At 46.4% G+C, this 22,136-nt stretch overlaps 2 protein-coding genes across 2 annotated transcripts in view; both read left to right on the top strand.

Moving 5' to 3' along the window:
• The first annotated feature begins 234 nt into the window (after nucleotides 1-234).
• Nucleotides 235-5,830, top strand: si:dkeyp-72g9.4 (uncharacterized). The gene is made up of 2 exons (XM_056291177.1): nucleotides 235-262; nucleotides 4,656-5,830. Exons 1-2 carry the CDS (start codon nucleotides 241-243, stop codon nucleotides 5,486-5,488), a joined length of 855 nt encoding a protein of 284 aa, XP_056147152.1. The 5' UTR covers nucleotides 235-240; the 3' UTR covers nucleotides 5,489-5,830.
• Nucleotides 430-22,136, top strand: part of LOC130108507 (putative monooxygenase p33MONOX) — a 71,011-nt gene continuing 49,304 nt past the window's right edge. Inside the window, exon 1 of the mRNA XM_056275471.1 lies at nucleotides 430-484. The gene's annotated coding sequence lies outside the window, so the exon portion shown is untranslated. The remainder of the gene's footprint in view (nucleotides 485-22,136) is intronic.

Raw genomic sequence — 22,136 nt, 5'->3', positions numbered from 1 at the left:
GGACCATTGCCTTTCCGTTCCATGCAGAGGGCTCTTCAATTCTGAGCACATCATGTTCTGTAAGAGGTTTCAGACTCCTGGCAGCCTTGTTGTGGTTCTTTTTCTGTTCCCACTTGAGTTGCATGTGTTTCTGTGTCAGTTTCCTGTTTTCCTTTTTCACAGGCATGCATGACAGTGTGTTGCGCAGTTTACAATTCATAATGAGCTCTGCAGGCAATGCTTCACATGCCAGAGGTGAGGATGGATAGGTCAGCAATGCCAGGTAAGGATCTGAGTTGGTTTCCGTGGCCTTTTTCAGGAGTCTTTTGACAATTTCCACTCCTTTCTCTGCCTTCCCATTTGCCTGTGGATGGAGAGGGCTTGATGTGGTGTGTTGGAACCCATACTGTTCTGCAAACATCTGAAACTCCTGGCAGCTATACTGGGGGGCACTGCCACTCTGCACTGTTTGAGGAATTCCGTGACTGGCAGAGATACTTTTCAGGTGAGTAATAACACTGCTTGCAGGTGTGCTGTTTAGCTGTGCGATTTCAGGATAGTTTGAGTAATAGTCTATTATTTATAGAAAGCCCTTTCCAGTCAGATGAAAGAGATCTGTTCCTATTTTTTTGGCCATGGCTTGGCTGGCATGTCTTGAATCAGCATTGGCTCCTTGGTTTCCTTGTAATGGTGTCTTTGACATGTGTCACCTTTACTCGGTATCTCAATGTCTATTGATACCTGGCCAATAAACAGCTTCCCTAGCCCTTCTTTTGCACTTTTCAATGCCAAGGTGACCCTTGTGGATCTGGCTAGGCATCTCTTGGCGCATAGATTCTGGAATGATAATCATGTTTTGCCTCAGCAGTAGGCCGTTGACCATGCTGAGCTCTGCCCTGATAGGATAGAATTGTGAGAGTTTACCTTTTGTCCACCCATGTTGGAGGTTGGCCATCACTGTCTGCAATGTCACATCTTTTTCCTTTTCTAGCGCAATCTTCTTGTACATCGTGTCTTGTACATCAAATCATACTATACCTGACCTTGAGGCAAAATTCTATCCTTATTAAAGAAGGGTTACATAGAATTAATTGGAGCCCAACGTGGGGCGCCAATTGACTGTGTGAGAATAATCTGGACGAGACACAAGGTAAGTAGAGTTGCATGGAATTATACTTTAGATAGATGTAGATAGGGAATAACAGTGTGTACCAATATTCATATGATCGTTTGCAAATACAAAAAAATATATATATGCAAAATACAAGTATGAATTATACACTGATATGTTGCAACACTGCAATACCCCTGTTGTGCACAACACCCAAATAAACAAAATAATAAACAAAAGGAGATATCTCGTTGGGGCCCTTAACTTTAAGTTTTACTTGAATAAATCCATGAAGTGTTTCCTGGCTCACAGTTCATCGAGTTCGCCAACAGGAGGCGCTACGCAGTCAGTGATGGACGATTTAGAAAGGATGAATCTGCTGACCACATCCGGTCCCAAAGTCAAACAGCGGGAAGACGCAACCTTAATGGCTAGGTTGTGGGCCGTGTCCAAACACCAGTTCGCTAATATAAATATTCAGGCTTGCAATCACGGTAACGACTGGTGATCTGCCAGCTCGCATAGAATGTAATGCAGAAGAATACGAGTTTAACTGCTACTGCAAAATACATACTACGATTGAAATTAACATTAAGAAAATTACCACCTACAATATTTTCTACTCACAGAGCAAAACAAAACAAACCTAATGTGAACATTTGTAAACATTTCCAAAATACATCAACCTCTAGAAGATATTAAAACCACAGTATAGTAAAGAATTACGTTCACATTCCTTGGCTAATGCTAGCTACACATGTGGTGAAGGCTAGTAACCATAGGCTAGTCACATCAACGTTGCAAATATATTTATGAGCAACGACATTTAAACTTTTTACTTTTCAGGGTACTTAAGATATTCAACACAAAATATGTTTCACATGGTACTGATAGGTTTACACATGCTTACCTAATATAAGAAATAAAAATGTTCAGACTTGCAATCACTGTAACAACTCTCTAGAAAGAGCATCAGTAAATTCCTGGAGTGGATGTAGCGCCTTGTGAATGGACTCTAACACATCAATATCCTGCCAGGACGAGGGGGCATGCATTTCGATCGCCTGACGATACCTGGGATATGGCCTTGTACTGTTCCAGCACTCTTGCAATCATCATTTCTTTGGATCCCCATCTTGTTGGACACTCAGTTATGAGGGTGTGCCCAGAAAGATTGAGTTCCCTCTGTGCCTCAGTGATTGCTGCCTTCTTCTTCCAACTGTGGGAGAAGTACCCCACCAGCCTCTTGCACAGCCCTGTTGCTCTTGACTGTCATTTTTCATTGCATTCTCTGAACGAAAGAAAAAAAACTAAATTAGTGTACTTTATACAATTTAAGTTGTGTGTTACTAGGCTGTCACAAGCATGCACACATGCGCACGCACACACACACACACCGCTACATTAGAAAACAATATTTCATTCAGCCATTCTGTTCTTAATCTTTCACGTTTTCTTCTTAGTCTCTCTCCATCTCTCTCTCTCTCTCACTCACACACACACACAAACACACAAAAATACTGAAAACAACTTACCAATAGCAAGATATAATCGTTGGCCGAAACACTGGAGCCTGGTCCACTCGTTAAGCTGTGCTGCCTTCACCATGTTTGATGCATTGTCCGTCGCTAGGCAGACATGTTTTTCTTCATCAAGGTCCCAGCTGGCTAGCCCTTCTGTCAGGCCGGCTGCAATGTTCTCCCCAGTGTGGTCGTCCGGGAAGTAAACAGTCTGAAGACAGCAAGCTTTGAGGTTTGAGGTCAAGGTGTTGCCTTGGCCTCCAAATTCCCCAGCTCTAAATACGATCCAAGCATCTGTGGGATGTGCTGGAAAACAAGTCCAATCCATGGAGGCCCCACCTCACAACTTAGAGAACTTAAAGGATCTGCTGCTAAAGTCTTGGTGCCAGATACCAGAGGACACCTTCAGAGGTCTTATGGAGTACATGCCTCGACGGGTCAGAGATTTTTTGGCGGCACGAGGGGGACCTACACAATATTAGGCAGGTGGTTTTAATGTTTTGGCTGTTCAGTGTACTTCATCTTTCTATCTTCCTTTCGTGTCTGTCTGTCTCTGTCTTTCTGTTTCTCTCTGCCTCTGTTTCTCTCTCTCTCTCTGTCTACAATCAGCCAATGACAGTGCTCTGGCTGAGGAAATGGATGGTGTGTCTATTTTTAGAACCAGGGAAGGAGGGCAAAACGAGAGCAAACTAGGAAGAGGGAAAGAGAGAGAGAGAGAGAGAGAGAGAGAGAGAGAGAGAGAGAGAGAGAGAGAGAGAGAGAGAGAGAGAGAGAGAGAGAGAGAGAGAGAGAGAGAGAGAGAGGGAGTGGGGGGACGCAAAGCGAAAATAAATCTGCATTCTACCACTGCCTCTGGACAGAGACAGTAGACGCTACAGAGCACACTTGATGAGAAGCATCACCCACGGCCGAAGAATTACAAACATAAATAACATCAATACTTAGATACATAAACAGCTGGCAACGATTAACATCTGCATCTGCAATAACGGGGAGGAGAAGCAAAGCCAAATTGGCTTGGACAAAGAGCTGAGAGCAGGTGCGTATCAAAGCAAACTGTACAGAAAAGAAATATGTATAATTTTTGATATTGAGAGTGCAGGATTGAAAAATTATATAGAGTGCCTTTTAACTGGCGATACCGATGAGCAGTTGCCCTGGTACCATTTTAGTGGATGTATACCAAAGGTGTGGTTCTAAATTTAGCAGTGGCTACACCTTGGAAGAAACTGGGAGAGGTTGGCTTTTTGGTTTGGCTGGGACTATTTTTGGCATTGAGGTTGAGACTGAAATACACTGCGGGCTGCACTCAGGGTTGTAACAATACGGGTTACATAAAAAAATATAGGCTCACACATTCAGCTGATTCACTTTATTTAGGACTTATTTAGAATACCTCTCTATTTATGTTGACTTACTGCTTGCTGCTTGGGGTTTGTTTGTGCTTTGGTCTATTGCCCTTTGCCCCGTTAAAATAAGCAGAGGATAGCATGTCTGAAATGGTTTACAGCATGCAAAAGGGAGAAAATGGTACAGTTGTCATATTAAAGCAGTTTTGATTTCGGGCTAAACAAACAGCTCTGTTTTTTTTTTTAAAAAGAACTGTACGGATTAATGTATTTTTAATATGCCACACAAATGTGGTCTCTCTGAACTGACTCATTCAATACAGGAAATGTATTAATCAATCAATAATCTAACATTAAAAATGCACGAGACCCAACGTCTCTCTTTTTAAAATGTTGCTTTGTTCTCACACTGGACACACTGCACATTTATAAAATCTCAAATTTTCATTTCAAATGATAATCTGCAAATTTCTTTGGAATCATTAATTGTTTTGTTTTTTTTTGGATGGGTGAGGATGTAAAAATGTATTGATTTGTAGACAAGAGTTAAATTTGAATGCTTTCATTCAGAGCTGCAAAGGCTCCACCTTGTCAAAACAAATCTGCATCTTTTGAATCGAACAAATGGCACATTCAGTCACATTACTACCCCTCACTATCTAACATCAGTGTCCCGTCTCATTCTCTCTTCTCCAGCCATGCGTCCCCGGTCCAGACTGTTGTCTAAAAGGGAACTCCCACTGCCGACCATCCGAGAGGGCACCGAAGAGATGGTGAGGGATATGAACCAAGATAACACGTTCAACTCCTCTTCCCATAGCCCAGTGCTTTCTGCTGAGGATTACCTCCTCTCCATCTGCCACCTGGCCCACCCCACTTTTCCCACCCAAGATGCTTCCTCTGACAACAACAGTGCACACCCACTGGGTTCTCTTCACCCACGACTGCGGCTACCTCCGCTCACTGGGAGCACATCCGCGACCTTTGAACTCCACCACAGAGGGAAGGCTCATGACATGAACGTGCTCCAGGGTGACAGGAAGAACTTGAATGATGAACCTTTGCCTGGCTGCTATGGCAACTCTGACCCTCTTGAGTATCTCTATGGATGGCATGGCAACTCTGACCTCTCTACTTGTCAATCAGGGGGTGAGAGGAGGGGACTTTCTGAGGGGATGGTGATGAGGAGATACAGGGACATGTGGGAGGGCCAACCTCGCTCCCGGGCACACAGTGTCCCCTTTGCTGCTAGTCCAGATCTCCCACGCCGCCGCAAGAGCAGCTGCCCCGAGTTGCACACCAGCACTTACGCTACCCATTGTAACCACTCTCCAAAGCACCACTCATCCAAGTATAACGCCATGTCTCTGTCTTCTGGACGAAGCCCAGAAGACAGAGACATGGCGGGAGAGAGAGAGGGTAGCACAGTCAAGCACTCGCTGGTCTCTCAGTGGATCTCTGACTGCAAGTCAGCATGGAGAGAGGCACGTGTTCGTGCCTGCATGCTGCCCGTCATTGCTGAGATATAGAATGACTGCACAGAATCAGTCAACGCTTACCAATGAAATGTCAGGCATACTAGCTTCAGATCAGTGCCTGAGACACTGACACCAGTGGACATATAGAGGTGATTTAACACATACAGATGCAGCTATGTGCAAGAGAAATTATAAAAACAAGTAAAAACAGATTGTTGTTATTGCCTAACTATAATGTGTCACTATTTACTGTATTGTTGTGGGCAATTTGTTCTTGGTACGCTGTTGTGGGTCAATGCAAGCAAAAATTGGCAAAACTGCAAAATCTCTTTTATACCTCCTTGTGTTTTGTGAACAAAAAACAACAACAAAAAACAATAATAAAGAAATAAACCATGATTTTGATATTCTCAGCCAAACCCGTGTTACTGAGAAATGTGACGAGTGTTTTAATGGACGTGTACACTTTGGGAATACGCTTTGCTCTCCTCGCTCGCCGCTGCCGGGTTGTGTAGTTTCCATGGCAACTGTCGCGGCATTCCTGGTTGGTAAACAAAGATTTTTGTTTCTGAAAGCGGAGAGACGGCAGAGAGCCCAACTGATAAGAGAAACACATACATGACACAAGAGAAGAGCTACTCCACAGAAACGGATAGTCGATTATTCAAACTGACGGATGGATAGGACAGCCACGTTTCACACTGTAGAGGCAGGAAGACATAGGGCTCTAGTCTCTGGATCACAGCGCAAGTCGATCTAAAATGTGGCCAATACTTTTTTTTTGTGCTAATTTCGGGATATGCTGCGCTGGCGGTAATCGGGCGCAATGGAGGCGCCGTCGTAAAAGGGTTGGAGGAATAAATTGTCGGTAGGAGTGGAAGGGGCTGTCTTCAATTACGGCCAATCGAATCAGCTCCTCTCATTCCCTTTAAAAGCACCGCACTCTCCGTTATGGTGAACTGCCAATTTTGTTTATCTGTTTAATCGTCGTGGTTTTCATGATATAAAATGAAGGCAGTCGAATGACTACATGGTGGCGAGGTGAATAAAGCAAATTATTTTTGGTTCATCCAGTATTCTCCAGTTCTCCTGTGCTGATATCAGCGGTGAATGATTTTCTGATTTACGAAATACGATCGACATCTCGTTTACTTTCAACAATCGTACCCGAACACAATGTGGCACTGTCGCTGCGACAGAGAGCAGCGTTGGTCGAGCGAGCTAGGGGGTGAATGAGGAGAGGGAGCGGCGATAGTGAGAAAAAAACGTTTTCCGAATGTTTTTAATCATCGCAACCATGTAAGTTTTTTGATCATACCGCCATAACTGTGCACAAAAAAATGAGGCTGGTAGGTGTAGTAGTTTGCGAGATTAGCCGCGGACAGACACACTCGACCAAATGCCTACCATACCGGCTGGCGGAGATAACAAACACGTTTCCACAGTTGATGTATAGTGTTTACCAGTCACTCGCGGAACTTCAACAAATTCAATAAATTATATCCACAATATCATTAGTGCACCACCTTCAATTCGATAAGAAATTTGCCTACCAATTTGGAGTTGAAGTTCCACCTCACTCGAGAGACACATGGCAGCCTTCTCTCACAAAATTCATCCTGTGGAGCCGAAGGAACGGAGAAGACCGTAGGTTCACACTTTAGCCGTGTAGGCAACTTTCTTTAATCAACGGTAAATCAGAGAGACAACAAAACCACAGCTCGACTGAGATGGAGGCGGCAAGAATCCTCAGAAAACTGGCTGAACAACCATAACTTAACCCTGCGTTAACCTGCCAGGGCAACCCTGACTTAACCCTTAGTTCCTGGGGTGAATTCTATCCCCAATACGTGTCCACCACATGAGCCCCCCCAGAATTCGCCCTAGTAATCGAAGTCAGGCAGGCGCGGGGGGACGACAGGCCGTCCGCGGGCGGCTCCGGGTAACAGGGGCCGGAGTGTCTCTGGGAGGCATTGACGCGGGCCTGTGGAGGTCGGCCTGAGGAGCAGAAGAGGCAGCGCGGGCCTCCACGGGGGGAGGAGGCGGAGCCGGGGGACGACCGCGACGAGGAGGTTGGGCTAACTCCAACGGCTGCGTCAAGTCCAGGTGTGCGGGTTTAACTCGGTCCACTGAAACATGCACGGCCGTGCCCCCCAAAATCCACCACCAGGTGCTTAGTTCCCCGTTCCAGGACGCGGAAGGGGCCGTCATAAGGGCGTCGTGACGAATGAACATGTAGTCCGCTGACTGCAGACCTGGGGGCACCTGGGACACCGGAGCGCCGTGTTGGGCGGTAGGGACGGGTGTGAAAGCTCTGACCCCGTCCAGCAAGGAGTCTCGTTGGTCCACAGCTGACCAGGGACGCGTTGCGTTGGGCATGAAATTGCCTGGGACTCGCAGCGGCGTGCCGTACACCAGCTCCGCAGAGGAGGCTTGTAGGTCTTCTTTCGGGGCGGTCCGCAGGCCCAGCATGACCCATGGGAGCTTGTCGACCCAGTTGCAGTCCTTGAGAGTAGCCCGAAGCGCAGCCTTCATGGACCGGTGGAAGCGCTCACATAGGTCGTTCGCCTGAGAGTGGTAGGCGGTAGTACGGTGAAGCTTGACGCCCAGAGCCTCACCCACAGCATTCCATAGCTCTGAGGTAAACTGTGGCCCGCAGTCAGATGAAAGGTCGGAAGGCGTACCGAAACGTTAGACCCACGACCCAATAAAAGCCCGGGCCACATCAGCAGACGTCATGGATGCCAGGGGAACAGCTTCAGGCCAGCGCGTAGTCCTGTCCACCACAGTGAAGAGGTAGGTGAACCCATGGGAGGGGGGTAGGGGACCAACCAGGTCGACGTGGACATGGTCAAATCGTCTCTCCGGCACTGCGAAGCGTTCCAGGGGCGCCTTAATGTGGCGGTGTATCTTAGTCCGCTGACAGGCAACACACGGGTTGGCTCACGCTTTCACGTCTCTCTTAAGTCCCTCCCACACAAACTTAGCAGAGGTCAGGCGCACGGATGGCTTACCGCCTGGATGAGAGAGGCCGTGCACAGCTTCAAACACGGGGCGTCTCCAGCTGTCCGGGACGATGGGCCTGGGCTGTCCTGTGGAGATGTCACACAGGAGGGTGACACCTGTGTCGCTGAAAGGAACGTCCTGCAGGCGGAGCCCCGTGTCAGAGGTCCGGAGACGGAGGATGCTCGGGTCCGTGGCCTGGTCAGCGACCATCTGTGCATAGACCAGGCCTAGGTGGACCGCTCCAATCACTGCCCTAGAGAGGCAGTCAGCTACCTGGTTAGACTTACCAGCAACGTGCTGGATGTCGGTAGTGAATTCCGAAATGTAGGAGAGTTGTCGCTGCTGGCGAGAGGACCATGGCTCGGCTGTCTTGGACATGGCAAACGTGAGGGGCTTGTGGTCCACGTACGCAGTAAACTCGCGGCCCTCTAGCAGGAACCGGAAATGCTGGACGGCGAGCCAGAGACCGAGGAGTTCCCTGTCAAAAGTACTATACTTGCGCTCTCGGGGTGTAAGCTGGTGACTGAAAAAGGCCAAAGGCTGCCAAGCCCCCCCCCACCCACTGCTCGTGAACCGCACCAACAGCATAGTCCGATGCATCCGTGGTTATGGAAATAGGCGCTGTAGGTGAAGGATGCGCTAGCAGGGTAGCCTGGGAGAGCGCAGCTTTAGTCTCGGTGAACGCACGGTTCCGCTCTGCTGTCCAGTCGACCGCCTGGTTGGGGGACTTGCCTTTCGGCGCCTCATACAGTGGCCGGATGATAAAGGCGGCTCGGGGAATGAAGCGGTGGTAGAATGTCACCATCCCGATGAACTCCCTGAGCGCACGAGCTGTTTGGGGGCGCGGAAAGGCCGCCACTGCTTCCACCTTTGAGGGCAGGGGGTCCGCCCCGTCCCCAGTGATGCGGTGCCCGAGGAAATCAATGGCCGTCAGCCCGAACCGGCACTTCGCCGGGTTGACGATCAGCCCATGCTGGCTGAGGCGTGTGAAGAGGGCGTGAAGATGGGACAGGTGTTCTTCCTCGGAGGCGCTGGCGATGAGTATGTCGTCCAAATAGACGAAGATGAAAGGAAGGCCACGGAGCACTGAATCCATCAGCTGCTGAAAGGACTTGGCCGTGTTTTTGAGTCCAAATGGCATTCGTAGGAATTCAAATAGGCCGAATGGGGTAGTCACCGCTGTCTTGGGGATGTCTGAGGGGTGCACGGGAACTTGATGATAACCACGGACCAGGTCGACTTTTGAGAAGACGTGTTTGCCAGACAGGTTTGCAGAAAAGTCCTGGATATGCGGGACAGGATAGCGGTAGGGCGTGGTGGCGTCATTCAGTCGGCGGTAGTCCCCGCATGGGCGCCAACCTCCATCAGGCTTAGCGACGATGTGGAGTGGGGACGCCCACGGGCTGTCAGAGCAGCGGATGATCCCCATGCGTTCCAGGTGCTCGAACTCAGACTTGGCAATGGCGAGTTTGGCGGGGTCGAGACGCCTGGCTCTGGCGTAGACCGGGGGCCCCTTCGTAACAATGTGATGCTCCACCCCATGCTTAGCGGTGGGTGCAGAGAAGGTAGGCTGGGTGAGGTCAGGGAACTCAGCGAGGAGGCGGTTGAACTTGTCTGCCTCTGAGAGAGAGTTGGCTAGACCTGCATAGGCCGCTTCCCGCCGCGTACATGCGAAGGAGGAGAAGGTTAAGGCGTCGACCAGACGGCTGTTCTGAATGTCCACGAGCAAACCGTAAGCGCACAAAAAATCAGCTCCGAGGAGGGGAAGCGTTACATTGGCCATGACGAACTCCCACGTGAAACGTTGTCCACCAAAACACAGTTCTACAGACCGCACGCCGTAGGTGTGGATAGGGCTGCCGTCAGCCGTCGCCAACTGGGGGCCCCGCTCCCCGCCCATGATGTCGACGTCAGTAGCAGGGAGCACGCTTCTCTGTGCGCCCGTGTCACAGAGAAATCGCCGACCGGAGATGGTGTCGAGGATGAAGAGTAGCCTGCTCGTATCGCCAACACTCATGGCCACTACTGAGCGTTGGCCCTCTCGTTTCCCGTCGGCCTGTAGTTGCAGGGGGAACAGCACCGTTTAGCTTTCGCACCAAATCGAGCATGGTACATACAGAGTCCAGAGGGTTTGTAGCGGTCCGACGCTGTGGCGCCACCGTCGGGCCACGCCCGCGATGTCGGCGGGGGGCCAGTGAAGGTAGGAGCCAGCACCCCGGCATGGGAGGAACGTTGTGTAGCGACGAAGAATCGGTCAGCCTCCTTTGCCAGCTCACGGGGATCAGTGATGGTGGAGTTAGCAAGCGCAGTCTGGACGTGGGGCGGCATGTTGCGCAGAAACAGCTCCATAAACAGGAAACATGGCTTTTCTTGACCCAGTAGATTTAACATCCTGCTCATTAGCTCCGACGGTTTGCCATCTCCCAAGCCCTGAATTGCGAAGAGGCGACGTGCTCTCTCCGTTGTTGACAGTTCAAAAGTTTCAAGGAGGAGATTTTTAAGTGCGGCGTATTTACCATCGGCCGGTGGGTTGGTTATGAAACCGCTTATCCTGGAAGCCGTAGCGCCCACCAGCGCTGCCACTACGTAGTAGTCCCTGGTCTCGTCTGCTGTTATGTCTCTGAGCGCGAACTGTGCCTCAGCCTGCGCGAACCATGTAGCCGCGAAAGACTCCCAAAACTCCGGCAGTTTAATTGCAACGGCGTTCGTAGCCATAATGTGTGTGGTTTCAGAAAACTTATCCGAAAACCGACGTCGGGGTCACCAGTGTAGAGCCGAAGGAACGGAGAAGACCGTAGGTTCACACTTTAGCCGTGTAGGCAACTTTCTTTAATCCACGGTAAATCAGAGAGACAATAAAACCACAGCTCGACTGAGCGGAGGCGGCAAGAATCCCCAGAAAACTGGCTGAACAACCATAACTTAACCCTGCGTTAACCTGCCAGGGCAACCCTGACTTAACCCTTAGTTCCTGGGGTGAATTCGATCCCCAATACGTGTCCACCAAAATCCAGTAATTTAGTCCGTTTGGGAGAACCCGTAATAAAATGCAAACAATCCTATCAGATCCGCAAAAGGAAAGAAAAAAAAACACGAAAAAGATTGGCAACAAGATCGTCAGTAGCTGTGAATGCGGCGACCATTGCGGTTAGTTCGCTCACAACCCGCCAAAGGCTCAGGCTCAAAGTTGATGACGACACAGGGGCTAGCACCGACACATCATGTCTGTGAATGTTCTCATTCATCCAGGTCATGGTTATCCAAAGGAATTGAATCGAGTGCAACTGGACTATATCCGTGAAGACGTTTCGCCTCTCATCCAAGAGGCTTAATCAGTTCGTGCCTTTCTGACTAGACCAAGCTAGTCTGACTGGCTGGTGATGAAACTCAGATATTTATCCTCTTTGGAGTTGTTATCAGAGCTAATGATGTCCATGGCTCTTTGTGTTCCGATGTTTAGCAACGCCCATCATTATCAGAGGTATTGATATGCGTGGCTCTTTTGTGTTCCGATGTTAAGCCACATCGCAGGGCCCTTGGGGCATTACTACACATCAAAGTTTGATTGGCTGATGATACGGTCACTCAAAGTTGCAATCAGTTTGTGTAGCTGAGTCAACATGACTCAATATGACTGAGACGATATGACAGCATTAAAGTGGTCTGTTTGCAACAAATTTAGCCATTTGCTAAAAGGACACACTTTCACTGTTTGGACAGACAATAATCTACATCCTCACAAAACCCAAACTCGACGCGTGTGAGCAAAGGTGGGTAGCCAAGTTGTCACCATATAACTTCAGCATCAAGTATATACCTGGCAGTAAAAACATTGTTGCTGACACTTTAAGCAGACGGCCCTTTGTCCAAAATCGTGTCTGCCAGAGGCTCTTGAAGGAGCCATATGAAACGCTGTTGAAGGAGTCGCAACAAGTCCAGGAGGGTATAGTCCAGGAGGTATTTAGAGTCAGTGCCAACAATCAGAGTGTTGGATGGCCACTTTCACCAGAGAACTTGGAAGCATTGCTCTCTGACAGATGATGAAGTGTCTGCAGTATTGGTGGGTCATGTTGAGTGGGATCAAGGTCCCAAGCAAAGGGTGGTCTCCTGGCTCGCTCAAGACCTGGGGATGCTAGTCCCACCAGGGCAAGGCATTCTACCCGTTTCTCACTCCAAGAGCTCCAAGATGAACAGAGAAGGGATGCCACACTGTTACAGGTCACATCATTTGTCACCCGTGGGAAACAACCGTCAAGAAGAGAGAGAGCTGGACTGTTGTTAAAGGTTCTTAAAACCTTGAAACAATGGCATAAACTGAAAATGCTTGATGGCATCCTGTACAGAGTGTTGTAAGGACTCATTAACCGGAAAAAAACGCCATCAGTACATGGCACCTTCCTCCTTGGTCAGCCATGTTCTCCATGGTGTCCATCATAATGCTGGCCATCAGGGTCAGAGCAGGACCTTGTACCTCGCAAGGCAGAGGTTCTTCTGGGTTGATATGGAGCGTGATGTCAGAGAATATGTGAAATGCTGCAAGTGCTGTGTTGTCAGCAAGACATTGGAGCCTAAGGGAAGAGCTCTGCTTGAAAGTATCAAGACTACAAGTCCCTTAGAGCCAGTCTGCCTGGAATTCTGGTCCGCAGACAATTCCAAGGGAAGGAGTGTGGATGTGCTGGTGACGACAGACCATTTCTCTAAAATGGCCCATGCCCTCAAATGCTCTGACCAGTCAGAAAAACAAGTCACACGTCAGCTGTGGGATAGCTAATTATGTGTCTATGGATTCCCACAAATGATCCATTCAGATCAGGGTGCAAATATTGAAAGCCAGTTGATTCAAGAGCTGTTGCAGATCACTGGTGTGAAAAAAGTCAAGAACAACACCTTATCATCAAATGGGGAATGGCCACACCGAGAGGTTCAACAGAACCTTAGGGAACATGATTGGGACTTTACCCCCCAGGGCTAAGCAGAGATGGCCACAGATGTTGCAGATGCTGACTTTTGCTTATAACTGTACAGGTCATGAGTTGACTGGGTATGCTCCCTTTTATGTAATGTATGGACAGAATCCTAGACTGCCAGTGGATGTTATGTTCCACAATGTAGAGAGAGACAAGGACATTATAGACTATGACAGTTATGTCAAAAGAATGAGGGACGACCTCAAGGAAGCTCTCGTATTGGCCCATGTCAATGCTTGTTCCAGTCAGCAATGCCAGGCAGAACTGTACAACAAGGGGACAAAGGGCATAGACATCGAAGAGGGAGATTGGGTTCTCTTGGCAAAAAGGGGTGGACGTGGCCACAGAAAACTAGCTGACAGGTGGGAGTCTACCCTCTACATTGTAGTCCCCAAAGACTCAAGATGCCACACTTACCGCATTAGACACCATGGTACTTGGCAAGAGAGAGTTGTCCACAGGAACCTGCTATTGCAAGCCAATTTCTTACCAGTGAAGGTGGATCAGGAAATTGAGTTGTCCTTTGGCAGTGGTTCTGAACTAAGTCAGGAACAAAGCAGGGTAGATGGAAACCTCCTGGTGACCGAATCTGAATTTGACTGGTCAAAACGCACTGCTAGCTGGGTAGCAGAGACTACTTCCCCAGAAGACTCTCCAGAGAGAGAGCATACACCTTCTGAACCCCTTCACGTGCCCCTTCCTAATCCTGAACCAGCCATTCACAAGCCACAGACAAGTGACAGTGTTAGGGTAGATGAAAGTGTTAGTATGGAACCATGTGTTAGTGTCGGAGAGAGTGACAGAGATGAGACGGAGCTTCGCACCAAAACAGATATGGATAGCAACAATGAAGTAGAGATTAAGCATAGTGGTGAATGGCCAAAACTGAGCAACACTCTTCCAGAGTCAAGCAGCCAAATGAGAAGCCACTGAGGTAGTCTTAAAATCTGACAGACTACAACCAAGTAGTTCAGTGGCTCACATCAGGACAAGAGCAGGCAGGATGGTAAAGCCAGTTAACAGATTGATCCAGAACATGACGCAGAGAAACACACAATCAAGCAATCTGGTCAGTGGGTTTCCCAAAGCGCTACTCATGTAGGTAGTACCCGGTTGTTATGTCATTAGGATAGTTCTAAATTCACTGTGAATGTGCAGTCTATTAAGTAAACTCAAGGTTAGGGTAACAGTTATTTTAATCATCAGTACGAGATTACATACAGGGAACTTTCTTCAGCAAGTGGACATTAGAAGTCTGGCCAACTTCTTTGTGTCACTTTCCCTTTTAGTTGGGAGATGCTTATGTTAGGGAATAATAGCAAAATATGCTAGTGTTACCAAGAATTCAGCTATTGACCCGTATTAGAGCAGTTTTGTGAAGTTCAGGGGGAGTATGTAGCTGAGTCAATATGGTGTTCATGTTATTTTTATTTTTATTTTATTTTTTCCCCTCTTGGTGAACATTCTCAAAACCTGTGTGTAATATTTTCTGTTATAGTCTGTATACCACCAACCGTATGTTTAACAAATGAATATGTATTTCCAGTTTACCTATTGTGGCAAGGGGGACTTCAATAAGTAACACACAAGAGATGCAAGAGTGACGTGGCTGCAAATTCACCGCAAAAGTGGAGCAGCTCTTGTAATTGTAAGACGTATTATAACACTCTTTATTCCTTAGTTAAACTAGCACGTTTAAAAGTTTTTTTTTCCTGGCTTTAACTGTATGGAAATATAACAATAGATCATTGCTAACATGTTTTTGAATTTTGCCATTGGGTTTGATCGGTAAACACAGCCATTACATCTGCTCTTGTCTGAGATTTTACCCATTTGTATATTTCCTGACTCGCTGCAGGGGAATGAGAGACAGCCTGCCACTGTGTGTGAATTGACTATGCCTCATGCTACTTTCTTTAGGTGCGTTATGATGTTAAATTATTTGTTATATTCTTGTGTACTTTTATGGAAGAACTGCATTAAATAAGTGGCCGAACGTAAGTTTTGCTTGTTGATTGTTTTCGTTTTTGCTTTTACTTTGACTGCTGATTTTGAATACATGTATGGCCACGGAGGGCAGACATTCTTTTGGTGTGCACGTGCACACCAAAAGAATATCTTTGTAGCTGTATTTTGTTATACATATATTATTAAAAAAAAGTTGAGCAGCTCTTGTAATGGGGAATGTGAGATAGCCTGCCACTGTGTGTGAACTGACTGTGCCCAATGCTACTTTCTTTAGAATAAATGTGCAGATCCTGATTCCTGGTGTGACTGGTGTTCTTCGGTCTGTGAACAACCATCTGACAGCTGCTACATTTGCATCTTTGGGTTTCAACAAAAGGCTAGCAATACAAACTAGTGCTGGTCAAAGGAGCCGTGATGCGCTTAGATGACAGGAAACCCCTGCTCACCCCCAGGAGAAAACAAGTAATTGAATCTAGACACATTTCAGCCACATTTCTATTTAACTATGAAAAACAAATTGTGAGTTTGATTTTGACAGGGCCAGCAGAGAAGGCACTGATGTCCTGATGTGGTTTTTAAATACAGAAAAAATGAATTTGGGGTGTGAAATTCACGCTGTTAAGTCGATCAAATAAAGTATTTGCTAGTAAAAACGTTTGATTTCTGTGACGTTATGTTTTTGAAATATGTGCAGCTGCCCCACTTGACAGGGATTGATGCATCTACCCGAAGGTTTTTAACTGGATTCCACTCAATGACCAAAAAGCTTTTCTGTGTTTCCCTCCTTTTATTTTGGCAGGTTCAGCAGTTTGATTTGATCCATCAGTCATTTGCCATTAGCCAAAAGTCATAAGGCATAAGCTATAAGCAGAGGTGGAAAAAGTACAAAAATATTGTACTCAAGTAAAAGTACCAATACTTTGATGAAATATTACTCAAGTAGAAGTAAAAGTACTCATCTGAAAATGTACTCAAGTAAAAGTAAAAAGTAGTTCATTTGAAATTTACTTTAAGTAAAAGCTACTTAGTTACTTTCTTTGTGTGGGGTGTGAGGGTAGTAAAAATAGGACAAGGGGTCAGAAATCCATAACTATTTTGTTTTTAATTAAAGAACAAGTGTAACAAATGTAAGCGCAATAACAACAACTTCACAACAACTGAACTTCTTGTTCAGTTTAAGTAGCATCTTAAAGTTAGTTGAGCTCATCCATTTAGTGGTACAACATTAAACATGCTTACTCTCACGTTTTCTCTCTCTCACTCTCTCTCTCACACGCACACACTCTCCCTCTCTCTCCCTCTCACCCTCTCTCTCTCTCACACACAGGTAAAAAGTACAAAGTAATGCCCACATGATGACGCTCATAAGTGTTGCTACAAAGTCAAACTGACATAAAGGAGCAGCAATATTCCAGAGGAGACATGCTTGCGTGTGTGTGTGTGTGTTTGTTAACCGTCAGAGAATGAGAATGTGTTAATGCCATCTCCACAGCTGCAAGAGCGCTATAGAGGGCATGTGTGTGTAAGTGCGATAACAACAAAGAATACCTACACAAATGTAAGTGTAATTACAACAACATACATGTCAACACCAACAGCAACAGCTGTTATACTGCAAATCAAGGCCGCTAGTTTTGTGACACCCTGAATCACCTGTAACCTAGTCTACAAATTTCTTGTTCAGTTTAAGCAGCTGCTGATTTTCAAAGTTAATCGAGCTCATCCATTTAGTGGTAAAAAACATTAAACAGGCTTGTGCACGCCTACTTTCTCTCTCTGTCTCTCTCTCTCAGAGAGGTACAAACTACAAAGTAATGTCCACATGATGACGCTCACAAGTGTTACAAAATTAAAGGAACTAACATAAAAGAGCAGCAATATTCCAGAGAGGAATATTGCAAATCAAGGCCACTAGTTTTGTGACACCCTAAATCACCTATAACCTAGTCTACAAACTTCTTGTTCAGTTTAAGCAGCAGCTGATTTACAAAGTTAGTTGATCTCATCCTTGCTCGCTTTGCAGTGAACAGTAATCCAGCACAACTGAAAAGCCGCTCGCAGGCAGCTGAAGCAGGCAAGCCAGTGTTGAGTTTCAGAGAGAGTTTTTTTAAATTTGGAAAGGAGTTTAGCAGATCCATATGGTTTGGGATACAGGCTAGGTACCCTTCCAACTCCCCTGTACCTTCTGACCTTCTGGACTTCATTGAGGAGAAGAAATCATCTTGATCTGAGGAATGTTGTCCAACTTGCTCCACTTCCACCTCTCCCATCTGGTCAAGGTGTTGTCTGACATAAGCCAGACCTGTCGAGTGACAAACAACACATTTCTGACGATTAAGACTTAATTAATTTACCAAGAGTGCACCATAATGCATAATGCCTTATAGCACTGACCACATTGTATTGAGTATAAAACAAAGTAGATCTCCAATAAACTGTTGAAAAGCAGTTTATTATAAGATGCAATCATACCTGTTTCTATGACATCAGGCCTCTCTGTCCAGGTGGTCTTGAACTTCGGTAGAAGTATTGCTGCCGCAATCAGTTCTGGGTCCATCATCATCTCACCAAAATGCTTTTGGACACCATCCTGAATGGCTTTGATGAGTGGTAGACACATCTTGGATGAGGTCTCCTGCCTTTTGAGTTTTGCTTGTAGCTGACATATCACTGGAAGAAGCCACCCTAAGTGTGTGTTGGTCTCTTACTGAAGTATGTTCAAGGCCTTTACCAGAGGTTTCATCACCGAGCAGTAATCAGTCAGGAAAGCAATTTCTGCTTGAGTCAGCCTGGCATAAATAGAATACAAACAATTGTTAGGAAATCAAGCAGGAAAAGTTAAGTTTCAAGTATGTAAACACACATTCACACTTTCATACTGTTGAAATGCAAATTAAAACTTACGTTTTCAATTTGAATTCTTCACAAATATTCCTGATTGCCTCCTCCCCTTTCTCTTGTATGATCCGTATGATTCTCTCCACAGCCATGAATGTTGAATTCCACCGCGTTTGATTTGGTTGGATGAGCTGGAATCGGCAATGATCTTCCACAACTTCTGCTGCCATGTATGAACGACCCGTATTGTTCCACATGGCTTGACATTTCCCAAAGGCTGCACGTGATAGTCTCTTGTATGTGTCCATCTTCTTTTCTGCTATCTCAGCATCTGTTGTGGCAACTAAGTTGAGAAGATGGCATGCACACCTTTGGTGTGTAGGAAGTTGGTACTCCAGGCCATTATCTTGCTCCAAGATGCTGAATGTGTCCAGGTAGTTGGCTGTGGGCTCATCATCAATTGAATCTCTGTCCGACTCAGCATCTGATTCTGCATCCTCAGACTGGCTCTGTTCTCCGAAGACACTAAAAGCTTTAACGAAGTTTGAGCCACTATCTGTTGTGGTTCTCACCACTTTGCCCCTAATTCTATACTGACAGTGTATGTCGTCAAGTGCCCCTGCAAGGACATCAAAGGTGTGGGACCCTCTTAACCTCTTACATGCAAGCGCAGCTGATCTCAAAGGTTTCTTCATCCACCCAATGACCTGTCACCCCAATAAAACTTTGCTGGTGTGCAGTCCAACAATCTGTAGTGGTGGCAACGTAGCTCACTTTACTGAGATGGGACATGACATTCTTCTTCATCTGAATGGCAGATGCCTCTAATCTTTTCCGGACAGTGGGCCTGGAAATGACCTTGTATTGTGGATTTAGCGTTGTCAAAAGTTCTTTGAACGCAGGTTGTTCAACCAAACTAAATGTATGAAGGCCCTCACATATTAGCCTAATGATGATCTTGTCGATCTTGCCTTGTGGCACACGGCGGTTGCCTCCCACTGTCATGGCATCTTTTATATTTGTTTGCTTGCTTGGACTTGGTGGATTTGCTTGGTGAGTTCGCTTCCCTGGCTTTGCTCGGCTAAAAGCCAACTGTTTCGATGGATGTTTCCTCTGTGAAAAAAAAGAAAAGGGTATTATCAGTACAGGAATCAATGTGGTGCTTATTAAACACACTGAAATTAAAACTTTGATAAATAAAAGTTTTCTATTTCTTTAGTCATCACATTTTGTCTATTACATTGTATTAAGCACAATATGCCACAATCCAGAGGGCATTACAATGCTGCACCCTTCCCAACAAAATCAATGATTTGGATTTGAATGCTAAAATTGAGATTTCAAATCAACATCAAAAGCCAATGTGTTTCTATAGCCTACCAGTATTATGATACAGAGGAAGGAGACATATCAATGCATGTGTAATCATCATAGCTGCTTGCATGCACACAGAGCAACAATCGTCTACTAGTGATCTAATCCCTTGTCGTCGATATGAAGGAGTCAAAACAATCTTTGCTGGGTCTGCCTAGTAGGCGGGGAGCTACGAGGCCTTACCGTGCAGTCGTGCACCCTCCTTACAATCGAACGAAACCAACTTTTTTTGAAAGTTCTGACCATGCTGAACATGTTAACAAATGTTAACATTGAAAATGTTGGGTTGCACGTCATGTTTCAGGTACTCAATGCATTTCAATGTATTTCCCTCCATTGGAAATGCATTACAGTTACAGGAACATGGCTCTCCACGAGCAAGGGGAAGGTGTGACATCTGTCTCTGCATGTTTAATCACATCTAGAGGACACAAGCTTTTGGAAAATGTATGGTTTCAGTGGTATTATTGGCTTTCCATAATAGTAGAGACCAAAATTTAAAGTCTTTCTATTTGATTTGCCTTGTAAATCGAGTAGAAAGACTTTACATTTTGGCCTTTATTATTTAGAGAAAGCCAATAATACCACTAAAACCATAAACTTATCACTAGATGTGATTAAACTTGCAAAGACAGATGTCACACTTTCCCCTTGCTCATGGAGAGTCATGTTCCTGTAATTGTAATGCATTTCCAATGGAGGGAAATACACTGCTCAAAAAAATAAAGGGAACACCTAAAAACACAATATAGACCTCGATGAATGAAATATTTCAGCTGAAAATCTTTATTTATTAGACAGAGGAATGTGTTTAGAGCAAAATAACCTAAGAATGATCAATGGAAATCAAAATCATTAGCCCATTAAGGTCTGGATTCAGAATCATACTCAAAATCAAAGTGGAAAATGAGAACATAGGCTGATCCAACTTCTGTGGAAATTCTTCAAGACGATTCAAAATGAGGCTCAGTAGTGTGTGTGGCCTCCACGTGCCTGTATGCACTCCCTATAACGTCTGGGCATGCTCCTGATGAGACGACAGATGGTCTCCTGAGGGATCTCCTCCCAGACCTGGATCAGGGCATCGGTCAACTCCTGGACAGTCTGTGGTGCGACATCGCGTTGGCGGATGGTACGAGACATGATGTCCCAGAGGTGCTCGATTGGATTCAGGTCTGGGGAACGTGCAGGCCAGTCCATAGCATCAATGCCCTCGACATACAGGAACTGCTGACACACTCTGGCCACATGAGGACGAGCATTGTCATGCATGAGCAGGAACCCAGGGCCCACTGCACCAGCATATGGTCTGACAATGGGTCTGAGGATCTCATCCCGGTACCTAATGGCAGTCATGGTACCTCTGGCTAGCACGTAGAGGTCTGTGCGGCCCTCCAAGGATATGCCTCCCCAGACCATCACTGACCCACCGCCAAACCGGTCATGCTGGAGGATGTTGCAGGCAGCAGAACGTTCTCCACAGCGTCTCCAGACTCTCTCACGTCTGTCACATGTGTTCAGTGTGAACCTGCTCTCATCTGTGAAGAGCACAGGGCGCCAATGGCGAATCTGCCAACCAAGATGTTCTCTGGCAAAGGTCAGTCGGGCTGCACGGTGTTGGGCTGTGAGCACAGGCCCCAATTGTGGACGTCGGGCCCTCATACCATCCTCATGCATTCTGTTTCTCACTGTTTGAGCAGAAACCTGCACATTAGTGGCCTGTTGAAGGTCGTTTTGTAGGGCTCCGGCAGTGCTCCTCCTGTTCCTCCTTGCACAAAGGACCAGATAGCGGTCCTGCTGCGGGGTTGTTGTCCTCCTGCGGCCCCCTCCACGTCTCCTGGTGTACTGGCCTGTCTCCTGGTACCTCCTCCATGCTCTGGACACTGTGCTGGGAGACACATCAAATCTTCTTGCCACAGCACGCATTGATGTGCCATCCTGGATGAGCTGCACTACCTGAGCAACTTCTGTAGGTTGCAGATACCGCCTCATGCCACCTCTGGTGGTGAGGGCACTAGCAAAATGAAAAACTAACCAAAGATCGGCCAGAAAAGATGAGGACAGGCAAATGGTCTGTGGCCACCACCTGCAAATCCATTCCTTTTATAGGGGTTGTCTTGCAAATTGTCTAATTTCCACCTGGTGGAAATTAGACAATTTACCAACAGGTGAAATTGATTCACAAATCAGTGTTGCTTCCTAACTGGACAGGTTGATATCTCAAAAGTGTGATTGACTTGGAGCTACATTGCATTGCTTATGTGTTCCCTTTATTTTTTCGAGCAGTGTACATTGAAATGCATTGAGTACCTGAAACATGAAATGCAACCCAAAATTTTCAATGTTAACATTTGTTAACATGTTCAGCATGGTCAGACGTTTTTTTTTAAAAAAAAGTTGGTTTTGTTCAATTGTAAGGAGGGTGCACGGTAAGGCCCCTTAGCTCCCCGCCTATAGTGGAGGAGTGCTGAGTGCCCTGTAATGTTGGTTAAGCAAAGTGCCTCACACTACAACCCTCTCTGTTAACACAGTTGATACATTTGATT

This window comes from Lampris incognitus, chromosome 1 (genome assembly GCF_029633865.1).
Source record: "Lampris incognitus isolate fLamInc1 chromosome 1, fLamInc1.hap2, whole genome shotgun sequence".
Taxonomy (NCBI): Eukaryota; Metazoa; Chordata; class Actinopteri; order Lampriformes; family Lampridae; genus Lampris; species Lampris incognitus.
This window is presented reverse-complemented; position numbering and strand designations above follow the sequence as displayed.

Coding starts and splice junctions, on each gene's coding strand:
- si:dkeyp-72g9.4 (XM_056291177.1), top strand. CDS start 241: ATGGATAGGTCAGCAATGCCAG. Junction 263..4,655: donor GGATAGGTCAGCAATGCCAG/GTAAGGATCTGA, acceptor TCTCTTCTCCAG/CCATGCGTCCCCGGTCCAGA.